General features: G+C 37.3%; 1 protein-coding gene across 1 annotated transcript in view; it reads right to left on the reverse strand.

Annotated features, from left to right (window-relative positions):
- Nucleotides 1-2,015: 2,015 nt before the first annotated feature.
- The window catches only part of LOC149925007 (uncharacterized), a 67,642-nt gene continuing 47,742 nt past the window's right edge, over nucleotides 2,016-21,915 (reverse strand). Inside the window, exons 5-6 of the mRNA XM_090161063.1 lie at nucleotides 17,731-18,652; nucleotides 2,016-2,624 (exon numbers count right to left, since the gene is read on the reverse strand). Of these exons, the coding sequence (XP_090017189.1) occupies nucleotides 2,286-2,624; nucleotides 17,731-18,652 (1,261 nt within the window). The 3' untranslated portion in view covers nucleotides 2,016-2,285. The remainder of the gene's footprint in view (nucleotides 2,625-17,730; nucleotides 18,653-21,915) is intronic.

The following is a 21,915-nucleotide window of genomic DNA, read 5'->3' on the forward strand; positions in this document are numbered from 1 at the left end:
TGTTTTCCCTGACCATTTTAAGAGATTTTCCCTGACGTTTTTACATTTTACTTTTATCAGAAGTTAATAAATTTAGACTTATTTTTCAGTAAAAAGGTTATTGCAATGTTGAAAAAATTCGCCAAACATTCAAAGAAATAAATGATAATCGTGGAATTTGTCATACATCTAGAGTTAAATTACCTTCAAAAAGTGCCCAGGTAAAATTGAATTCCCTGACTTTTCCCTGAATTTTTACCAATTCTTAAAATTCCCTGACATTTCCCTGACTTTTTAGGCCATTTTGAAATTCCCTGACTTTTCCCTGATTTCCCTGTTTTCCCTGACGTGTGGCAAAACTGCACAATATTTTCTGGTTCTAATTCCCTGAATTTTCCCTGTCATTTGTTTGACCATAATTAGACAATTTTTAACTTCAAATGTTACTTTCATCAGAAGTTATTGAATTTACTTTTACTTATATTTTAGTACTTAAGTAACTATTCGGTTTTTCGTAATATATTACAACGCTTAAAAAGAACAACAATCACTAAATTTATCAAAGATCTTAATTAAAATAACTTTTAATTAATTAATTAATAATAAAAATTTTCAAGATTAATATAAATTCCACGTCTTGTGGCAACCCTGAAAAATTCAAACACCAAAATTGTGACACCCTCTCCGACCTCGAGCATTCTCGGGTGACAACAGGGATGGACGTAAGGCATTTGACTACTAAAATAAATGCTCTGATTACTTAAATTATTCGAAATCTGTCAAAGTGACCAGTGAAAAATGTACCTACATCACTCTGGTGTTCATTGCACCTCATACAAGTTCTGATTCAGAATCTCGATCTCAAATTATTCAATAAAAATATTTTAAACTAGTCAAAGAAGTCGCGAAAAAATTGTGATTGCCCAAGTCATGTAATTTAAGTGATAATAAACTCCTATTTTAATTCTGACGGGTAAAGCCAAATGTTGGCTGTCCTTCTTGATGTATACCCCCTTTTACCCCCACTAGTCAGTGACTACTAAAATAAATTAAGATAGGAGGCTCACTAATAACTAAAAACAATATCCTTATGTCCAACCATGGGTGGAAATGTATCGCAGAGTAGGCAAAATAAAACAAAACGTGTCAGTGAAAAATACTGCATTCCCTCATTCCATTTTAATAAAATTTGTTTTGACATTTTCTTTAAAATTAAAGACATTTTCATTGGAAAGAAAGTAAAAAAATCTTTCGTTATATTGTGAATTTTTTCCTGTTCTTCAGAAGATAAATACGTACTTTATAATATTTTTAATACATAAAAAAAGCTCCCTAATTTTCAATATCAGAGAGATTTATCATATTTTTTCGTCTTTTGTAAATTCCTAGCCTGTACAAATTGTATCACAAAATCGAACCATTTGGCCTACCAAGTGTTCGCTATATATTGATAAGGCATAAAGGCACTACAGTAAACTTTTCATAATTTTATGGTTGTACTATTTGTACCCAGATATAATTTCTGTATTTTGTTTTTTTTTACAAAATTATTTAACGATAACTTCAGTCGACTTATAACATAATTAAAAATTCAAACTAAAAAAAAACCACCGGAACGGTATGGAAAAATTTTTCAAAGGAAAATCATATAACAGGAAATGTCTTTTTTTTTTTTATAAAACATGGATATCACCAGAAAAAGTGTAAAAGAACCCGGATTTTGTTATGCCTATACATTAACGTCATATCTCAGCCTATAAAATACTGTTAATTATTTTCCCTTTTTTTTCTATATCACCGGTATTTGAATGGATGGTAAAAAAACGCGAGTTTTTCGTTAATATTTTAATATATTTTTTTACCAACCAAAATATTTAAAAAAGGTTTTGTTTTATAATAATATAAAGAATAGTTTTCTTTTTCGTATATAATATATAATAACATATATTCACGTTTTTCGTTAAACTAATTTATCTTTTTGCAACTTTTTGTTTTTGTTTTGCATAGGAAATTACAACAATTTTTTATCACACACGCTTAGAATTAAAAAAAATTGCGAGAAAAATACGATTTTTTTCGAAATTGTGGTAGAAAAAAAAAGAAATCTAAATCTATATTTACAAATTTTCATAACTTAATTTCGATATAACTTGGTTTGTAATTTTTTTTTTTAAAAATGGGAAACTTTCGATTTCGCGGCTTTATTGAAGTTTACTCACGATTTTTGTAGCGCCGATTTTTTTAAAAAAGTCTTCGGAAAATATTTTTGCATGTATATATTAGTCCGCTCGATGTCAGCACCTGTTTCATTTACTAACGGGCGACGATCGAGAATCTTTGTTCGAATGGTGGGCGTGGGGCTGAGAGGCTGAGGTGGCGTTTGAGGCACTTCCGCTTCCGGGAGAGGAGGACTGAGGTCTGGGGCTGGTTTGCCTGGCGGTGCTGAGCGGCGAAGAGGTCCTGTGTGCCTCTCCGTCCCTGTGGCAGTGCAGACAGTGCATACACGTGGCGCAATGCCCGATTTTCTTGGCGATGGCCGCTTTCAGACGAAGGGCGGGGCCCAGTTTCATGCCCAGGAAAGAGGTCAAATGCTCCTCTGATAACATGCACAGGCTAGCGCCGTCTATCGACTGCTCTTGGAACTTCTGCGTAAAATAAAGAAATAAAATTAAGAATTTGAAAAAAAAAGTACAACACGTTTTCAAAATAAACTTTCGTAACAATAACTAAACTTTGCTACCATAAGAAATGATATAGAAGATTAAATTTTTATAATTGATTCATAATACCCTAGCCACTACCTACGCAATTAATCAAGGCCCGTGCATGCTTGAAAAAAATTTGGTCTTTAAAATTCGCCGGAAATTCCCGCTAGTTGCGCATGCACGTCGAATCTACTGTTCAGGCCTTGTCTATAGCATAGGCCATGGTGATAAATCACGTAGGCTACGGCTGGTAGTGGTTGCATCGCAGCTTCGTAGGACAGGGTTTAAAGAATAAAAGTATTTTTTTTATAAATCCCAATATCCATATTACCATATTTTAAAATCTAAATATTAGTTAACCTATATCTATTGTTTAAAGTTGTATATTTTGGCAATTTTTACAAGTAAAACTTTTCGAAATTTTTAGCCATGCCAAGGCTTAAAAATTTATTTTTATTTTTAATGCAATTTTATATAGTTAATTGTTTTATTTGTGAAAATTGCCAAATAAATATTCGTTAACTAGTATTTCGATTTTAAAATAATGTAATATAAATATTGAGATTTATAAAAAAATACTTAAATATTAGTTTTATTCTTTTAACGCTGCCCTACGAAGCTGTGACGCAGCCACTACCGGCCGTAGCCTACATGATTTAATCACCATGGCCTATGCTATAGACAAGGCCGGAGTAGTAGATTCGACGTATATGCGCACCTAGCGGGAATTTGAGGCGAATTCGAAAGACCAGAAAATGTATTTTTTTTATGCACGGACAGAATATTTGCAAGTAAAATTAGCCTTTTTATTTCACATAGGGCCACCTAGCGGCAAATGCTAGAAGCTCATAAGCTTCTGGATTTACGTCTGCTAAGAAAAATCTTCACGAATTATCGGCAACAGTTAATAAGCTTCTCACGTTATCCACTGGGTGGTTCTATTTAAACTGCAAAGGCTATATTTGTAACAAACCGTTTTGAACTTTCTCAGCAAAGGTTTGAAACCAAATTAATATTAAAGTACAATAAAATATAATTTGAAATATGCCTAACTATTTAAAATGAAATCAAATCGCCGGTTGACTAAATTTTGAGTTAGCGCCAAAATGAAGCGTTTATTTACGAGGCATTATTTAGAAAGTAATTAACGATATTTTTCGTTTTTTTCTCGCAACGAACGCTCACGTACACCCACGAAGTACGTATATGTTTAAAAGTACTTAAGTGATGGTTGTTTTTGCTCTTCATTAACACCTCCTCCTTCAACAACGCAACCATGAGCCACTTACGGCCGCTGTTTTATCGCCTCCTTCACGTGTGCTCGCCACAAGAACCAGCCGTTTTTACGAGCGCCAGAACCCGCTTTTCTCGGATCTTAGCCCATTGTGAAAGATATTAATGAACGCGTTTTCTCCTTGTTTATTCGGACGCCAACAAGAACGGGACTGCGGTTGCGAGGAGAAGCGTTTAACCCACATCAGAACACCAAGTGCATTCTTTTTCTCATTTACTTAATGCGCGGCTCCGTTACGTTCTTCAAAAATAAACATATATTCTTAAAGGGAATTGTAGACACACTGGACGGGGGCTGAATATTTATTTGTATCGAATAATACTACTGAAAAGTCCGAAACTTTTCAGTACCTCTTCAGCGAGGGTATCTTCACACCTGATTACTGATTTTCGAAAAACGTTCGATTATTTCCAGTGACTCCTCTCAATTTTCAGTTATTTCGACTACATTATTGGTGATTTTCAGTGACTTACTTAAACGATTTCCCATGATTAGCTACGATTTCCCGTGATTATCCCAGATTTCCCGTGATTACCCACGATTTCCCATGATAAACTATGATTTCCCGTGATCACATACGATTTCCCATGATTACCTTCGGTTTCCCGTGATTACCTACGATTTCCCATGATCACCTACGATTTCCCATGATCACCTACGATTTCCCATGATCACCTACGATTTCCCATGATCACCTACGATTTCCCATGATCACCTACGTTTTCCCATGATAACCTACGATTTCCCATGATAACCTACGATTTCCCCCGATTACCTTCGGTTTCCCGTGAATACCTACGATTTCCCATGATCACCTACGATTTCCCATGATCACCTACGATTTCCCATGATCACCTACGATTTCCCATGATCACCTACGTTTTCCCATGATAACCTACGATTTCCCCCGATTACCTTCGGTTTCCCGTGAATACCTACGATTTCCCATGATCACCTACGATTTCCCATGATCACCTACGATTTCCCATGATCACCTACGTTTTCCCATGATAACCTACGATTTCCCCCGATTACCTACGATTTCCCATGATCACCTACGATTTCCCATGATCACCTACGATTTCCCATGATCACCTACGTTTTCCCATGATAACCTACGATTTCCCCCGATTACCTTCGGTTTCCCATGATCACCTACGATTTCCCATGATCACCTACGATTTCCCATGATAACGTACGATTTCCCGTGATCACCTACGATTGTTTCATATTCAATTTATCCGACCTTTTAAAGGTTTTCGATGACCTTTTTCAAATAAACAATTTAAATTAAATTATATTAAAATAAATGTTGACTTTCAATAATTTTTTCGATTTAAAATTAAATTTCTTTAATTTTCCCTAACATTTAAGACATTTCTGAGCCTTTCTTAACTTTTATTCCGATTTTTAAATTTAAAAACTTTTCTCTGATTCATCTGAGCTATAGCAACCCTGCTCTTAATTGTCATAAATTTAACAATTACTCCGGAGTTAAAAGTTAATTTTTTTTAATTACTTGGTACTTATTTCTACACTGCACGTCACCGTAAGTATTTGATGAATATCGTTATAGGACAATCAGCTGTCTATTCTATGTAGCATATTTTATGAGTCTTAGAAATGGCTTTTACAATAAACGCTACAAATAAACCATTAATTTTCGAATAGTATCAACATCCTATGAAATAAAATCTAGATAAAATGAGATTTATTTTGGCATAGTTCAATATACCATATTTGTATATTCCTTTTACTCGATCCAGAGCGTAATTCAAACCTGACATCTACAGGAGTGCAATATCAAGAAGGTGTTTGTATGATATATTAACATTATACGACAAATAATATAAAACCGAACACAAAAGAAAAATATCATAGCTATTCTGTAAAAATCAAAAATGACAAACAAATAATGATCCGTCAAAAATGAGAATGCGCGTGTGCGGAAGAGGCTGCTATCGAAATATCAAACTATCGATAGTAATGGTTAAATTCCAAATCGTGGCGGTCTGTAATGCCGACGTACGTGATTTTGATGAAATGCTTCGACATACGGTCGATGGTGCCAATTTAAGGCTTGGGCACCCAAAATAAACAAGTATTTTACGTTCGCTTAAGATTTAGTTAATGATTTGACTCAAATACCGAATATAGCGCAACATACTGCCACTACTTTGAAATTGAACTAACACAATCGATAGTTTCATTTTCCGATATCCGACCCTTCTCTACATGCGCAATGCCATTTTTGATTTTTACAGAATAGCCTTCCTGGTTGCGATAAAATAACAACTCTTAAATCATTAGTTGGAATACGACCAAAGCTACGTCTACAACTGCACGCGAAACAATTACATTTAGACAGAAATTCGCGAAGAAATAAATTGAAATAAAAAATGTGGCAAAGTAATGGTTTGTTGATGTAGGAAAATCGCTCCATCTACACGAGAGTAAAATAAACGAGACTGGAATACGAAAAATAATAAGCTTCCGACTATTTTCTTTCCGAATTTACATCGCGACCTTTGATCCTCAGACGAAAAGAGGCAGCGGCAAAGGTAAAAGAATCTTTGGAAGCCGGGGTCTGGGTTGAGAGCGCCGATGGATGATGAATCTTTATCAAGGACCATTAGCTTTTCAATCTTTCAATACGGAGAACGGATGGAGGCTCGGAGCTGATCTATTTTGGCTCTTAAGGATGCCACGGATGGCGGTGATTGAAGAATTCGCCACTTAGAAATATATTTGGGATTTTGGTGAGAATGAAAAAAATAACAATAATCCGCAGATTTCACGGTTCGCGAGTGATAAACGTCCCTCACATTCAACCCCTTCAAACAAATCTCAAAGAATCGACGCGAAACAATATGGCGTAGAAAGGGTGTTTCACAGTCCACTTCAATCGCGTTCTCTCGATGAGTTTTCAGTTTTCTTCAATTAATTAAACAGAAATTGTTTTACAGTGTGTCAGAATTTATAGCCCGGTGTACCTAGTAACAAAGACCATACCACCGGAGGCCTATCATCATAGTGCCCAACGCCAGCGTCCCCAAGCCTGGACAGGTGACAAATCCAGCATGGGTAGCAGAACCCTACTACTGATGGTCGCACCTTAGACGCGAGCCACTCAACCCAGCAGAAGGTGCAGCAATGAGTGGACCAATCCCCACTTCGCACACAGCAGTTAATTGTTTTACAATTAAAATATTTCCCACTAGCTACGTACACGAAAATACAAATATATTAAAGGAAATATGTTTCGCTAAGATGTTTGAAATATCCGCGAAGGAGCATTGCAACGACTACGAAAAACGTTCTGTAATCCAGGAAAATTTGGGTATGCCGAATTACACAGGGAACCAAACAGTCAAGGAAATTTCGAAAAATAAGGCAACTGATGGCTCTGTGCGTTTACCGAAGTGGGTCCTCGTAAATATTAGACATTATTCAAAGTAAATAATAGAATTATGCTTCTAAGTGTTCCCCTTGGTCTAATGGCCACCAATATGTTTGTCGCAAATTGGCCATGTGGGCTTCTACGAAAGTGGGTCCTCGTAAATATTAGACATTATTCAAAGTAAATAATAGCCTTATACTTCTAGGTGGACCCCTTGGTCTAATGGCCACCAATATGTTTGTCGCAAATTGGCCATGTGGGCTTCTACGAAAGTGGGTCCTCGTAAATATTAGACATTATTCAAAGTAAATAATAGCCTTATACTTCTAGGTGGACCCCTTGGTCTAATGGCCACCAATATGTTTGTCGCAAATTGGCCATGTGGGCTTCTACGAAAGTGGGTCCTCGTAAATATTAGACATTATTCAAAGTAAATAATAGCCTTATACTTCTAGGTGTTCCCCTTGGTCTAATGGCCACCAATATGTTTGTCGCAAATTGGTCATGTGGGCTTCTACGAAAGTGGGTCCTCGTAAATATTAGACATTATTCAAAGTAAATAATAGCCTTATACTTCTAGGTGTTCCCCTTGGTCTAATGGCCACCAATATGTTTGTCGCAAATTGGTCATGTGGGCTTCTACGAAAGTGGGTCCTCGTAAATATTAGACATTATTCAAAGTAAATAATAGCCTTATACTTCTAGGTGGATCCCTTGGTCTAAAGGCCACCAATATGTTTGGTAACAGTCCGTTACTGCCTGTATACAGCCACCACTACGATGGGCGCAATCGCGATAGTTTCGTTTGGCGATATCGGGGCCAGTCTAAACTAGAAAGAAAAGTGGTATTCTTGGGAAATGATGACCTTTTGGCAGAAGGCGATGATGAAAAGAAGCCAGCTTAGAGAAGGACATACGCGTAGAAGGCAAATTTATCGGAACATATATATATACACAAACACATTGTTGGTCTCTCATTCGGAGGCTATATACGTGTATAATGTATTTCCAAACACACCGAGTTTTCCTTTTCTCGCGAAAGCTGTAAATTGGGAGCAACTATTGGGAAGATCTATCGTCCATCACGAGTTAGCTGGTGCGTGAGACGCTTCTCTTTCTCCCTCTCGAGAAGACATAAAAGCCAGCGCGTTACCCGCTTAAATAAGCGAATTCTTTTGTGAAATCTCCACTCCAGCCACTATGGCCGCAGCATCCCCACCCGCCACCACCTCGCGGGCTTAAAGCCAAAACGAACCAAGTCGCATTTTCACCATTTCGGAATATTATTGAACCAAAGACCTTTTCTCGCGGGATTCACTCACTTAACTACATAAATGTCGTAATTACTTGAACAATTTGCGAGGAAATTACGAGTGGTTTGAAAATTTGCAAATTTGGTGTACGATTTTCAGTTCCAAATTTATTTCAGAAACCAGAAACTGATTTGGAGATTTCAGAGCGCAATTTTCGTGTGGATTTTAGGATAGGCTGATTTCGAGATTTTGGACTTGATTTTCGCCCAGATTTCAAGTTTTCTAAAATAATTTTACGGGATTTTTCGAATGTTGAGCCTTTCGCGAAAATTATCAATCGAATTTAGTTTATTACATCATTAGAACTGAACAGAGCCGGAGATGAATAATATAAAACTCTAGGCGTTTTTTATATACTTTGAACTACCCAAGAATCTAGCTCTTCAACTTTAACATATGACAAATTCCACGTTCAAAGTTACCAGTGTTCCGAGGTGGGAAATGCCAGGTGGGCAATAATATGGAAATTAGTGGACAATTCCGACCTGGACAAAAGTGAATTTAGTGGACAATCTGACCAAAAGTGGCCAATAAATATTTTTACAACAGAAAATTATAAAATAATAATAAAAAAGATTTTTTTTTCTTTATTAGGCACTATTTTCCACTATTTGCCACTGGCCTGGACTTTTCTCCAACTGAAAGTTACGAACTTATATTGTTCAAATATTTCAACATTTTGATTCGCGAGGTCAATTTGGGAAAGTATAGAAACAATTTCGTAGTTGTGACGTTGTGGCTTTAAAGCGGCGCGATATACTCCGCGGCGCATAGCCACATATATACGGAAGAGCGAACAAAAGCTCGAGAAGTGAACTAATATTTTAACAGACAAAGTAAAGTAGCGTAGAGTCAGGGGTAGGTGAGTCTCAAGCGGCGAGGAGGCAGGTGTAAAGGGGTCAGTGCTCCCAAAAACACAGAGCGGACGATATAGAGAGATATTTTTCTTCGGGGCGGAAAATAGTCGGGCCATGCTGGCCGTAAATGGCTCGTCATATTAATGGCATCAACACCTTAACTATAGCCGCGAGCGAGCTTCGGAAGCCGCGCCGTGACTGCGGGGGTACCACCGCGCTGTTGTCTCCTCTCGCCATCTTCCGATTGTCCATAAAAAGATCTACCCGAGAAGCTAGTATGCCCAAAGGCCAAGTTACGTCTCTACAACACGCGAAGACCCAAAGTCACGATTTATTTTAATTTACAGGCGATACCTTCTGTATTAACACCGATCCCCCCCTGCTAGTAATATCTAAACAGGCGTGACGCTAACATACACGCGAAATTCGGGACGAAAGATATTTTTCAAATCAATTAAAGAAACATTTAGCCATTCCGAGAACAATAGTGTCTATTATAACTCGTCGCGGGGACATTTCAAAAGCGGAGGTTCCGATCATTCTCGATCCTGACCTAAATTACGCGCCGAGCCCGATAGGGGTCGCTCGCCTTGACCCTTTTGCCAGAACCCCGCCCCAATACGGCTAATACCCGAGTCGAATATTTTGGGTATGATTCAAATAAGGGGTTCAACCTTTGCGGAATGTTTTTGCCGTTTTTATTTTATAAATGTTAGTTTTTATCTCAACAGCCTTGATTTGTAAACTACATTTCTTTGTGTATTGTGCGTTATTTAATCTGTTAGGGTTAATTAATTAGTTAATTTTCCCGGGGTGTTTTACGTAACGCGGCTGCCTGAGAAAAAGAGGTCGTTCTAAAGTTTAGTAAATGGAGAATCGCTATTTAAGTATTCTTGTCTGGAGGCTGTTTCTTGCGGAGCCAAAGCGCTTGAGCCCCTTTCACGTGCAACGATTGTTTGCAACCCGACGCGCGACCGAATTTTAAACCAACTTTCCAACTACAAGTCGTTAACATTAAACAATTTTTTATTTTATCATTACGTTTTATCATTTAAACACCTGTTTAAATGGAATATAACCTCAAGTCATTTTTAAGGTTTTTTATGTTTTTTATGTTAACAATTTAGGCGGGAAATCGCTAACCAGCGCCAAAAATATCTGAAGCCATAGGAGGGAGCGGGAAATGGTCGAAGTGTTGGTGTTCCACACCAAAAAACCTGAGGTTATATTCCCTTTAAGTTAATTAGGATCATTTATCTCTAGAATAAATAAGAAAATAACTAGTTTAGTAATAGAGTGCCAGCAGCTTGAAACCCTGCGACGTCACCAATGTTAAACGTCTATTGAGAAAAAACGCGAGTTTTCATGACAACCATTACGGAAGCAACGGCTGTGACGTCACTAACTTTTAAAAACGCATCAACTGCTAGCACTCTATTCTAAATGATATTACGTAAGAATACTTCATCAAGTGGCACGAAGTATTTTAATTAATATCAAATTAATATTAATTTAATTAACAATAATATTCCCACATCGGGGTTCATCAAATATTACTTGAGGAATGCTATCGTTATCGGCCGGATATACGTAATAAAAGCATTTTCCGCATCTTCAAGAAAGCAATGTTTGAAAATAAATAAGATAACTTTAATGCGGATTAGAGTTCTAACATAAGTTTTTATTCTTCGGTTAATTCTTTAATTCTAACTTTTTTCAATTCTTCCATGTTTTTATCATTAAGTATAAGGTTTAAATTGTATTAATTGTTGCAAGAAGATTTGGCCCTCTAACCTAACGAAATAAACCATATTTTTTAATTTAACAGTGCTGCCAGGCTAAATTATATCTATAAGTACTTACAAGGAGACATCCCGAAGTGTAACTCGCCGATTTTGTTCAAACTCGGGGGATTGGTAGACCTTCATGTATAATGAAAAATCCTAAAGGGAATTTATTCAATGGGCAACCGTTTTGCCATGGCAACGAAAAATGTTTTTGACAACGTCAAATGGAAATTTTCCCATTGAAAATAACATGGGATTCTGACCGATTCCTGTGAAAAATTTCAACAAATTTCAAAATTTCGAAAATGCCAAAAAAAGAAAAAATAAATAAAAATTGACAATAAAAACATCAAAATTGATCAACTTTTGATCAATTTGAGGTCAAAATCCCATGTTATTTTCAATGGGAAAATTTAATATTTTGTATTGTCAAAAACATTTTTCGTTGCCATGGCAAAACGGTTGCCCATTGAATAAATTCCCTTTAGGATTTTTCAAGTTACATGAACGTCTACCAAAACCCCGAGTTTGAACAAAATCGGTGGGTTACACTTCGGGATGTCTCCTTGTTAGGGGATGAGGTACCGGATGTGTCGGGCTACCGCGACCCTTAACCTCTCTATTTTTAATATTAACTGTTGCATATTTAGGTTGTCCGACGGCGATCAAAATACCACTTCGTCGTAAGTGAAATTAACTATAGAATTCAATCCTGTTTTGATTTGGCAGAATTTGACAGTTCATACTGCGTAGTGTACAGCCGTCAATGATTTTATCGAGTGGCGCTGGGATTCGGAGTGAGCTGTCGGATAGCGTCCCACACAAGCTCTCTCTCTATCTTTTATATTTTTTAGCAGCGAGGCGTTTTGATATCGAGAAAAGCGGGAAAAGGTCATCGGTATCAAGTTGCCCACTCGAGTTCGAGATGGCAAGCGCCCTTGCAACCATTAGATAGACCCTCTCTCTTATAAAGTAATACGGTTCTTTCGACCTCGTCCCACAGAATCTTGTAGAAAATATCGAGGTGTCAGCGTTGCCAGATCGAAAATCTGAAAATATCGTATCCAGGCCGAAAAATTATCGATTTTCCTGGAAAATTATCGTACATTTCTTTTTGGCGATAAATTTTAATTCATACATAAATGCGTTGAATTTAGATGATTTTTTAAAGCACTACAGGAGTTTTATTTCAGGGAAATAAACAAAATGTATATTATCATTATTAACTGAACTTAATATGTTTAAAAATGTTTTAAAAAATGCGGTAATAGCTAGGAGTAATAAACTCACACTCTGGACTACGCGTACAGAAAATGTATATCATTCATTTTTAAGTAGAAAAGTTATATAAATTAATAATAAAATATAAATCGTTCGTAGGTTTTTAAAAAAATCTAAAGATTATCGTACATTATAGTACGTTGAGGCAGAATTATCGAAATAATGGTACGATATCGGACGCCATGAAAATTATAGTACGCCCTAAAAATTTTGATTAAATTATCGCACTGTGCGATAATTATCGTACGTCTGGCAACGCTGCGAGGTGTGTCCCTTTCTAAAGTCTTCTCGCGCATCCGTTATACCAACCTGATCTCTTTCTCAACTCCCCGCCATCACTGACTACAAAATAAAAATAACACCGAATGATTTCAAGTGGGTCTCTTGCATTATTTTTTATTTCAGACTAGTTTCTCGCTTTTTGAAGAGAAAAAGAGAAACTGAAAATTTAATCAGCGGAGCAATAATTCACCATTAAATTACACACGACCCGACTCGCGAGTTTGATAACAAATACCAAATCGACGAAAACATTTCACGCAAATTTTACCGACATTTTACAGGGTTCGTACGAAATTTCCGGAATTAAATTCCCTGACATTTCCAGGTTTTCCCTGACCAAATTGCCAAATTTTCCTTGACCATTTTTGTAGAATAAATGAGTGGTTCGAGGTCAAATCTTGAAAAATATTTACTATATGTACATCTTCCAAAAATTTATTTGCCCAATTTTTTTTGGGGTCATTTTAAAATTCCCTTACTTTTGTGGACCATTTTCAAATTCCCTGACTTTTCCCTGACCTTTTGGAAACATTTTCAAATTCCCTGGCTTTACCCTGGCCTTTTGGAAACATTTTCAAATTCCCTGACTTTACCCTGACCTTTTGGAAACATTTTCAAATTCCCTGACTTTACCCTGACCTTTTGGAAACATTTCCAAATTCCCTGACTCTACCCTGACCCTTTGGAAACATTTTCAAATTCTTTGACTTTTCCCTGACCTTTTGGAAACATTTTCAAATTCCCTGACTTTTCCCTGACCTTTTGGAAACATTTTCAAATTCCCTGACTTTACCCTGACCTTTTGGAAACATTTTCAAATTCCCTGACTTTACCCTGACCTTTTGGAAACATTTTCAAATTCCCTGACTTTTCCCTGACCTTTTGGAAACATTTTCAAATTCCCTGACTTTTCCCTGACCTTTTGGAAACATTTTCAAATTCCCTGACTTTTCCCTGACCTTTTGGAAACATTTTCAAATTCCCTGACTTTTCCCTGACCTTTTGGAAACATTTTCAAATTCCCTGACTTTTCCCTGACCTTTTGGAAACATTTTCAAATTCCCTGACTTTACCCTGACCTTTTGGAAACATTTTCAAATTCCCTGACTTTACCCTGACCTTTTGGAAACATTTTCAAATTCCCTGACTTTTCCCTGACCTTTTGGAAACATTTTCAAATTCCCTGACTTTTCCCTGACCTTTTGGAAACATTTTCAAATTCCCTGACTTTACCCTGACCTTTTGGAAACATTTTCAAATTCCCTGACTTTACCCTGACCTTTTGGAAACATTTTCAAATTCCCTGACTTTTCCCTGACCTTTTGGAAACATTTTCAAATTCCCTGACTTTTCCCTGACCTTTTGGAAACATTTTCAAATTCCCTGACTTTACCCTGACCTTTTGGAAACATTTTCAAATTCCCTGACTTTTCCCTGACCTTTTGGAAACATTTTCAAATTCCCTGACTTTTCCCTGACCTTTTGGAAACATTTTCAAATTTCCTAACCTTTTGGAAACATTTTCAAATTTCCTAACCTTTTGGAAACATTTTCAAATTTCCTAACCTTTTGGAAACATTTTGAAATTCCCTGACATTTCCAGGTTTTACAGGTCGTGTACGAACCCTGTTTTAGTATATGGCTATAAATATTTTAGTCGATTCCAAACTCGCAAAATCGATTCGATTTCTTAAGTATTTAAGAAAATATTGAGTACTATATTATTACATTCATATTACACTAATACACGGGAACGTGAACGAAGTGTATGATTATAGACGTCGACACTAAGTCTACAAGATTTTTTTGCCTTAAATCTATCAAATACGATCGAGAGGTTAAGCAGAAACCTCACTCTGTAAAACGCGTAAGGGGAACTTGTAGCGTAAAAAGTCTACGTGCAACAAAATTACGTCTACTATCGCGACTATAGTAAAAATGAAAACTTTCTAAGAACACACTTACCGATAAAACTATATTTAACCGATGCCGAACGTAATTTAAAGAAGCGAAGAAGATTAAAATGAGAGGGAAATGTGTTTGTTTTAGAGCGACGCGTTGGAATCTGGGTACGCCAATATCGACAAAAGAGGATTAACAAAACGCCTAAGAAATAAATTTAGAGTTTGAAGAAATCAAGAATATTGGTCTAGAAATACGTCTAGTACTACGTATTTTTTTAAAGGCATTTCGTAAGCCTAAAGACACGTAACGTGTTACGCGTTAGGCTTACGAAATGCCTCTAAAATAGGTTATATTTGCCTTACCCTCTCTAATGTCTACTACGGCGAAAGAGTGAATTGTTTGAAAAAGATTTCCGGGCGGCAGCGTGAGTTTTATAGAGATAAAAGTATATATAAAAAATCGACTTTATTCCGAATTTCCGATAAAGGCAACCCTCGAGAAAGGTTAAGCCGGGTCGTCCGCCCACTCCCTACACGACTGCAGAGGTTGCGGAGGAGATAGCAGCCTTGACGCGACGTTTCATATAATCCGGACTCGTCGAAAAAACTACCAGCAACAGCGGTATTTCAATCTTCGATATAAAGGAGCAGAACTTCTTTCATTTTTCCCCAAGGGTTTCGGAGAGGCCGAATCAAAGAAAACATAACGAGAGGCAGATAGTGAGGAGGGGGAGGCGCTCAATTTATCGAAGTCGTGAGCGAGAGCGCGCTGGTGCCGCTGGTTAAGGTCAAATCCAGTCTACGCCCGCGTGTCAAGTGCGGAAGTTCTGGCCACCGCTTTTTCTCTTCAACGATTATTTAGCCACTTCATTCAAAAAACGACGAGGCTTCGAAACGAGTACCACCGCTCGAGTTAAATCGTTGCAATTTCGGAATTATAGGAATTGAAAATTGACCAAATTCGATTGGTCGTATCCGCTATCACGAGGTAAGGAAGGGGTGGATCTAGCCGAAATTCAGGCAGAATTTTTTCGAATGATTTTATAATAATAATAATAATCAGCTAGGCTAATACCCAAAGCACCACCTTAGGCCTAAGTCATCTAGCGACTTTGAATGGCCCATAACAGGTGGTAACAATGCGTTGGAGGGTTGTGGCAAGCTCTTCACGCCACGCGAGCCAACAGCTCCTTACACCTAGGAGCAACAAACACAAGGAGAACGCAGCTAGCCTTTAAACACGCTAAGGCAGTGTTGTGTACAAATTTCATTGGACGAGCCTTTACACTGAACGTTTTACGGAAAGGGGGAAGACAATTTCCGAATTTTCCCCTTCCGACGGCAGCGGGCGCTAAAGCGTCTAACCAATGAAAACTGTACGCAAGGAAATGCACTACTTTTGACAGGTTGCGTTCTCCTTGTGTGGGGTACTGTGTTTGTAACTCCTAGCCTACACTAACTATTAACGTTACCCTCTACAAGTTTTTATGGGAAGGGGAAATTTGCAAACTCAACTCGGAAGGAGTAGTAATACCGAGTTTTCACCAAGTGCCACAAGTTGGGATCGAACTCGGCTCCTCTTGTTGCGAGGCGAAAGCAATAACCACTCCTCCACCTCACTTCAATCGATATAAAAATTAAATTGCGTTGCTTTGCCAAATTGGATGAATTGGAAGATTTAGCATGTTAATTAAACATATTAGTCACTCTGAGACGACAAGGGTATACTACGCTGTTTGCACCTTTCGACAGTTTAACTAAATTAGTAGAAATAGGTAAATTCGGCATATTTGGTGTTACACTTTTTGCTCTTAATCGAAAGGTCTGAATGGTCTGAATAGGCGCTAGCATAAATTTATTATGTTTAGTTCTACCATAAGTCTATAATATTATAGACTTATGGTTCTACTTGTTAAAAAGGTCCACGCGCTCCTTGATATTTTAGCGTAAAAGTCTCGCGCATTATTTTTTATTTTAGGGATCTCGCGCGAAATAGCTCGAGCCATTTTATACTAAAATATCAAGACAAATGATTTAAAATGGTTCCAAATTAGCTTAAATTTTCTGGCGCATATAATATAATAAAAATTAAAGACAACGAATTGGTCTTGCGCACAAGCGTTTTTAAATTTATAATAATAAATAATAATAATACCATGATTACTTAAAATTTAAAAACGGTTGTGCGCAAGACCAATTCGTTGTCTTTAATTTTTATTATACAGATGATTTATTTATTATTTAATAATAACCTTCTTCGTTATTTGGCTAAGATTAAAGTATAATATTTTTTAACATCGGCTTTAAAGCAACTCTTTAAAAGATACCGGGAATAGGGTAATATTTTCTGACTTTCAACGCAAGTCGTAAGTCGTATAAATAAAATAAATCTGGTATGAATGAAGTAAAACATGTTAAACCGATATCAGAATTCCCTTTAAAGAATTCGAAATTGAATTATGTATGAGCAAATGGTGTTAAATGAAATTTCTCAGTCATTATTAATCACGGGAGTCCCATTTCACGAATAATGAATAATTAAAAACTGTACTAATATTAATATTTTTAAGAGGAAAATTACTAAATGGTTAATATCTTATGGTTATGATAAATTGTATGATTTCTTGGGCTTTGTATAATGATTTTTTCTGTTAATATGTGATAGTGTAACTACTAATTTTGTATACATTTTTCTTATTTTGTCTCGAAGTCAAAATGTAATATTTTTTCCGTGCCCTTCCACGCACAAGTGTTTTTTCACTTATGTGGAATGGGAAGATGTAAAAAAAAAACAAAAAAAACCTTATTTATATTTTGTAACAACAAAGACATCAATAAAATTAAATTATTATTATTCAAATCGATTAGTCGATTTTGGCGATGACTCGATACTTTTTGAGAGAAAAAGGGTTGAACTCGCGTTCTTACCTCGGCATATTCCGAACAGCAGTCGAGTGTATTGACGAATTGTACCACGTCCGACACCGTCCAATGCGACACTTCCGAGGCGTCCGACTTGCTGGTACAGGACTGTTCCGTGCACAGGGACAGGCAGTTCGTCGTCTTTTCCGCGTTTTTGGCGGCGGCCACTTTATTGCCGGTGCTGGAAGGGACACCAGCCGACGCGGTTCTCGCGTGGTCGTGCGACTTGCTGTTGACGGTGTTGTTGTTGTTGTTGTTGTTGGCTAAAAGTCTGTTGTCGAGTAAGTTGGAGAGGGAACCTCCTCTTTTAGCGGACAGTCTGAGCGCGGCGTTTAAGTCGGCGATGGGTCCGCTGAGCAACTCCGTCGGGTCCAGTTTCAAGGCTCCGTGGTGGACTAGATCGCGCAGATCGCGGAAGGGGAGGGCGGCCGCCGTGGCCGGGTGCAGGCGGTCACTGACCCCGTGCAGGGCCGCCGCCAAGGGGTCGCCGCCCAGGAAATCAGTCCGACATCGTTTGCTGGAAAGGTCCAGCGGGTCACCTCTGGTTTCCGCGCCGCCGTCGTGCGCTCTTTTGCCCGTGGCCGCCCCGCGAAGGTAGTTTTCCAGTTGGGAGGCACTCTGGGCGCTGGCCGTTCGTACCAAGTTCAACAGGGTTTGCGAGGAGGAAAAGTCCGACAGGTTGTAAGGGGAGAAACGATGGTGCACCGATTGCAGTCCTCCGTGCGGATCCAACGGAGACGACGGGTGGTGTTGCGACGACAGAAGAGGCGGTGACGTCTGGTTCTCTCTCTTGGAGACTCTGCCGCCGCCGCTGGATGGAATGTCGTCGGCGTTTGAGCGACCACCGAGTTGACGCGCCGAGGACGTCTTGAAAGGATAACCACTCTCCAAAGACCTGCTGAGCCCATTCGTCGGTACCAGAGGAATGCTGAAATTGAAAACATTTTCAAATCGTTAGGCTTTATTTCAATTTAAATAATAATAATCAGCTAGGCTAATACCCAAGTCATCGAGCGGCTTTTAAAGCCATTAATTCGGATGGACGGGTTACAATACGTATAGGCTTGAGGGTGGTGACAAGCCCTTCATGCCACGCGAGCCAACAGCTCCCTACACTTACTATTACCGTTAACCTCAGCAAGTTTTAAACGCCTTAAATCAGTGGGGAGAGAACTTGCAAACTCAACGCGGAAGGAGTTGTTCCGTTTTTTCACACAGTCATTTTATATACTTGTTATTTGGTTTTTTAAGTAATTAACAAGCAAAAAACACAGGGTAGATTTTCCTTTTTAATAATTTTAGAAACCAACTCCAGAATTTTAGTCAATTTTACGGGACACAAAAATATGAAAATCGTCTTTTTAGGCAACTTCATTACGCGCATTACGGTTATCGCTAAAGCAACAATTTGATCAGTTTTGATGTTTTCTCAACATTGAGCAATTTTTCGGCATAAGCTTACCAAAATGATGGGTACTCGGGTCCGTAACAACGCATCAAAACTTAAGCCTATTTTCGGTTTTGTGTGGGCCAGACATAAAATATTTATTTTCGAAACCGACCACAGATAAATAATTTTATCTCCGTCAAAAGTCTGGCCAAACTTTCACACCCCTCATCATGATATTTCAAAGGAAAAAGCACTCGGCGATTTTAAAAAATGGTCTATAGGCTCCGTGCGTACTTTAAATTTTGGTCACAAGTATCACCGCCTACCGGCCGAGTTTTAAATCGAATATATGAAAGCTGTCTGCTTGTTCAAAATTCTCACTGCGCAACAGCTGAAAGTTTTATCCAATAACATTGATATTCAAAAGTCGTCTGCTATATCTTCATATATTTAATTGACGGATATTAAGGCAGATGGCGCTGTATTTCCTAAGCTCGAAGAGTATTAGGCGGATTACATTGCCTAAGGATATTGACTTATTCATACACCATAATTTGTACGATGAAATTGTTGTAGTCACTACAACCTAGGAGCAACAAACACAAGGAGAACGCAGCTAGCCTTTAAACACGCTAACGAAGGGTTGTGTACGAATTTCATTGGACGAGCGTCACGAGCCTTTACGCTGAACGTTTTACGGGCGGGGGGGAAAAACAATTACCGAATTTTCCCCTTCCGACGGCAGCAGGCGCTAAAGCGTCTAGCCAATGAAAAACGTACACAAGAAAATCCACGACTTTTGACGGGTTGCGTTCTCCTTGTGTGGGGTGTTGTGTTTGTTGCTCCTAGCTACAACAACGTATTATTTCAGGCAAAAATAGGAATATTGAAAGACGAATACTTCCGTAAGCGAAATGTATACACTTCTGGTAATGTCCATGATTCGTCTAAGGCGGATAGAGAATTGGTCTTGGCGGATCGAATTTACCATTTCATAACATGTCGTAATGAAACACCGAGAGAGCTCTGAGGTGGGAGGTGAGGAGCTATCTTTGGATGGGATGGATGATAAAAATAGCGAGAAAATGATCTATTTTTGGAAGAGAGGGTTTCTCCACAGAGCAAACGCCGATGACGTTTTCCCTCGCTTCTAGCGCGTCAAAAAACCTAAGTTAGCTCACTGATGAAAGCGAGGTGAAGCTCTTTCCGCGACTCCGTCTGTCTCAACTTTGGCACCGGACTGACACGGCAGGCAGGTACGCGAACACCCTCTCACTTTTAGCCCTTTCTCTCGCGGGCTCAATTTAAGCTCTCCACTGATACAACCCCGATTTAAAAATAGAATTGTCACGGAGGAAACTTCAGTATTAATCATTTTGAAGCGAAAATGGATGACGTCACTGTTTCAAAGCGAGTGACCTTTGTATCACGCTAAAGTTAAACGTTGACGAACGTGTAAAATATTCGCTTGATTCTGCGCTTTTGTTAAGCCTATTATTATTTGGCAAATACAGACTAGTGGCCAAGGGAAGGTTGGACTATGCAAATTACATTGAATTACCATTTAAATATACCAGATTATTTATTTAATTTAGTTGCACAGTCGCTATTAAATTTAGTTATGCCACATTTAGCTGTTAAAATTAGTTATGTCAGATTAAGCTGTTAAATGTAGTTATATCAGAATAGCTATTAAATTTAATGAAAGCGGATTAAGCTATTCAAGTTAATTATACCGAATTTAGCTATTCAAATTAATTATACCGAATTTAGTTATTCAATTTAGTTAAACCACATTTAGCTATTTAATTTAGTTAAACCACAATTAGCCATTCAATTTAGTTAAACCACAATTAGCTATTCAAATTAGTTTGTAAAATTTAGCTTTTCAATTTAGTTTTGTAAAATTTAGCTTTTCAATTTATTTATGCCAAATTTAGTTATATCAGAATAGCTATTAAATTTAATGAAACCGTATTTAGCTATTCAAGTTAATTATACCGAATTTAGTTATTCAAGTTAATTATACCGAATTTATTTATTCAATTTAGTTAAACCACATATTTAGCTATTCAATTTAGTTAAACCACATATTTAGCTATTCAATTTAGTTAAACCACAATTAGCTCTTAAATTTAGTTTTGTAAAATTTAGCTTTTCAATTTAGTAATGCCATATTTAGCTATTTAATTTAGTTATGCCAAATTTAAATATTTAATTTATGACAGATTTAGCTATTAAATTTAGTTAGGCCACATTTAGCTGTTAAATTTAGTTATATCAGATAAGTTATTAAATTTAATGAAACCGGATTTAGTTATTCAAGGTAATTATACCGAATTTATTTATTCAATTTAGTTAAACAGCATTTAGCTATTCAATTTAGCTATGCCAAATTTAACTATTTAATTTATTTATGACAGATTTAGCTATTTAATTAAGTTTGTCAGATTGAGCTATTAAATTTGGTTTTACCAGAATTAGCTGTTAAATTTAGTTATACCAGATTTAGCTACTAAATTTAGTTTTTCCAGATTTAGCTACTAAATTTAGTTATACCAGATTTAGCTACTAAATTTTGTTTTACTAGAATTAGCTGTTGAATTTAGTTATACCAGATTTAGCTGTTAAATTTAGCTATACCAGAATCAGCTGTTAAATTTAGTTATACCAGATTTAGATGTTAAATTGGTAATACCAGATTTTTGTTTTATAAAATAGCGTGAATAGGAATTTCATTATGAGTAATTTTAATCTTTCAAATTCAAGAAGCTCGCATCGCTTCAAGCCGGCTAATTAGA

Source organism: Leiobunum rupestre, chromosome 10 (assembly GCF_980474605.1).
Source record: "Leiobunum rupestre chromosome 10, qqLeiRupe1.1.hap1, whole genome shotgun sequence".
Lineage (NCBI taxonomy): Eukaryota > Metazoa > Arthropoda > Arachnida > Opiliones > Sclerosomatidae > Leiobunum > Leiobunum rupestre.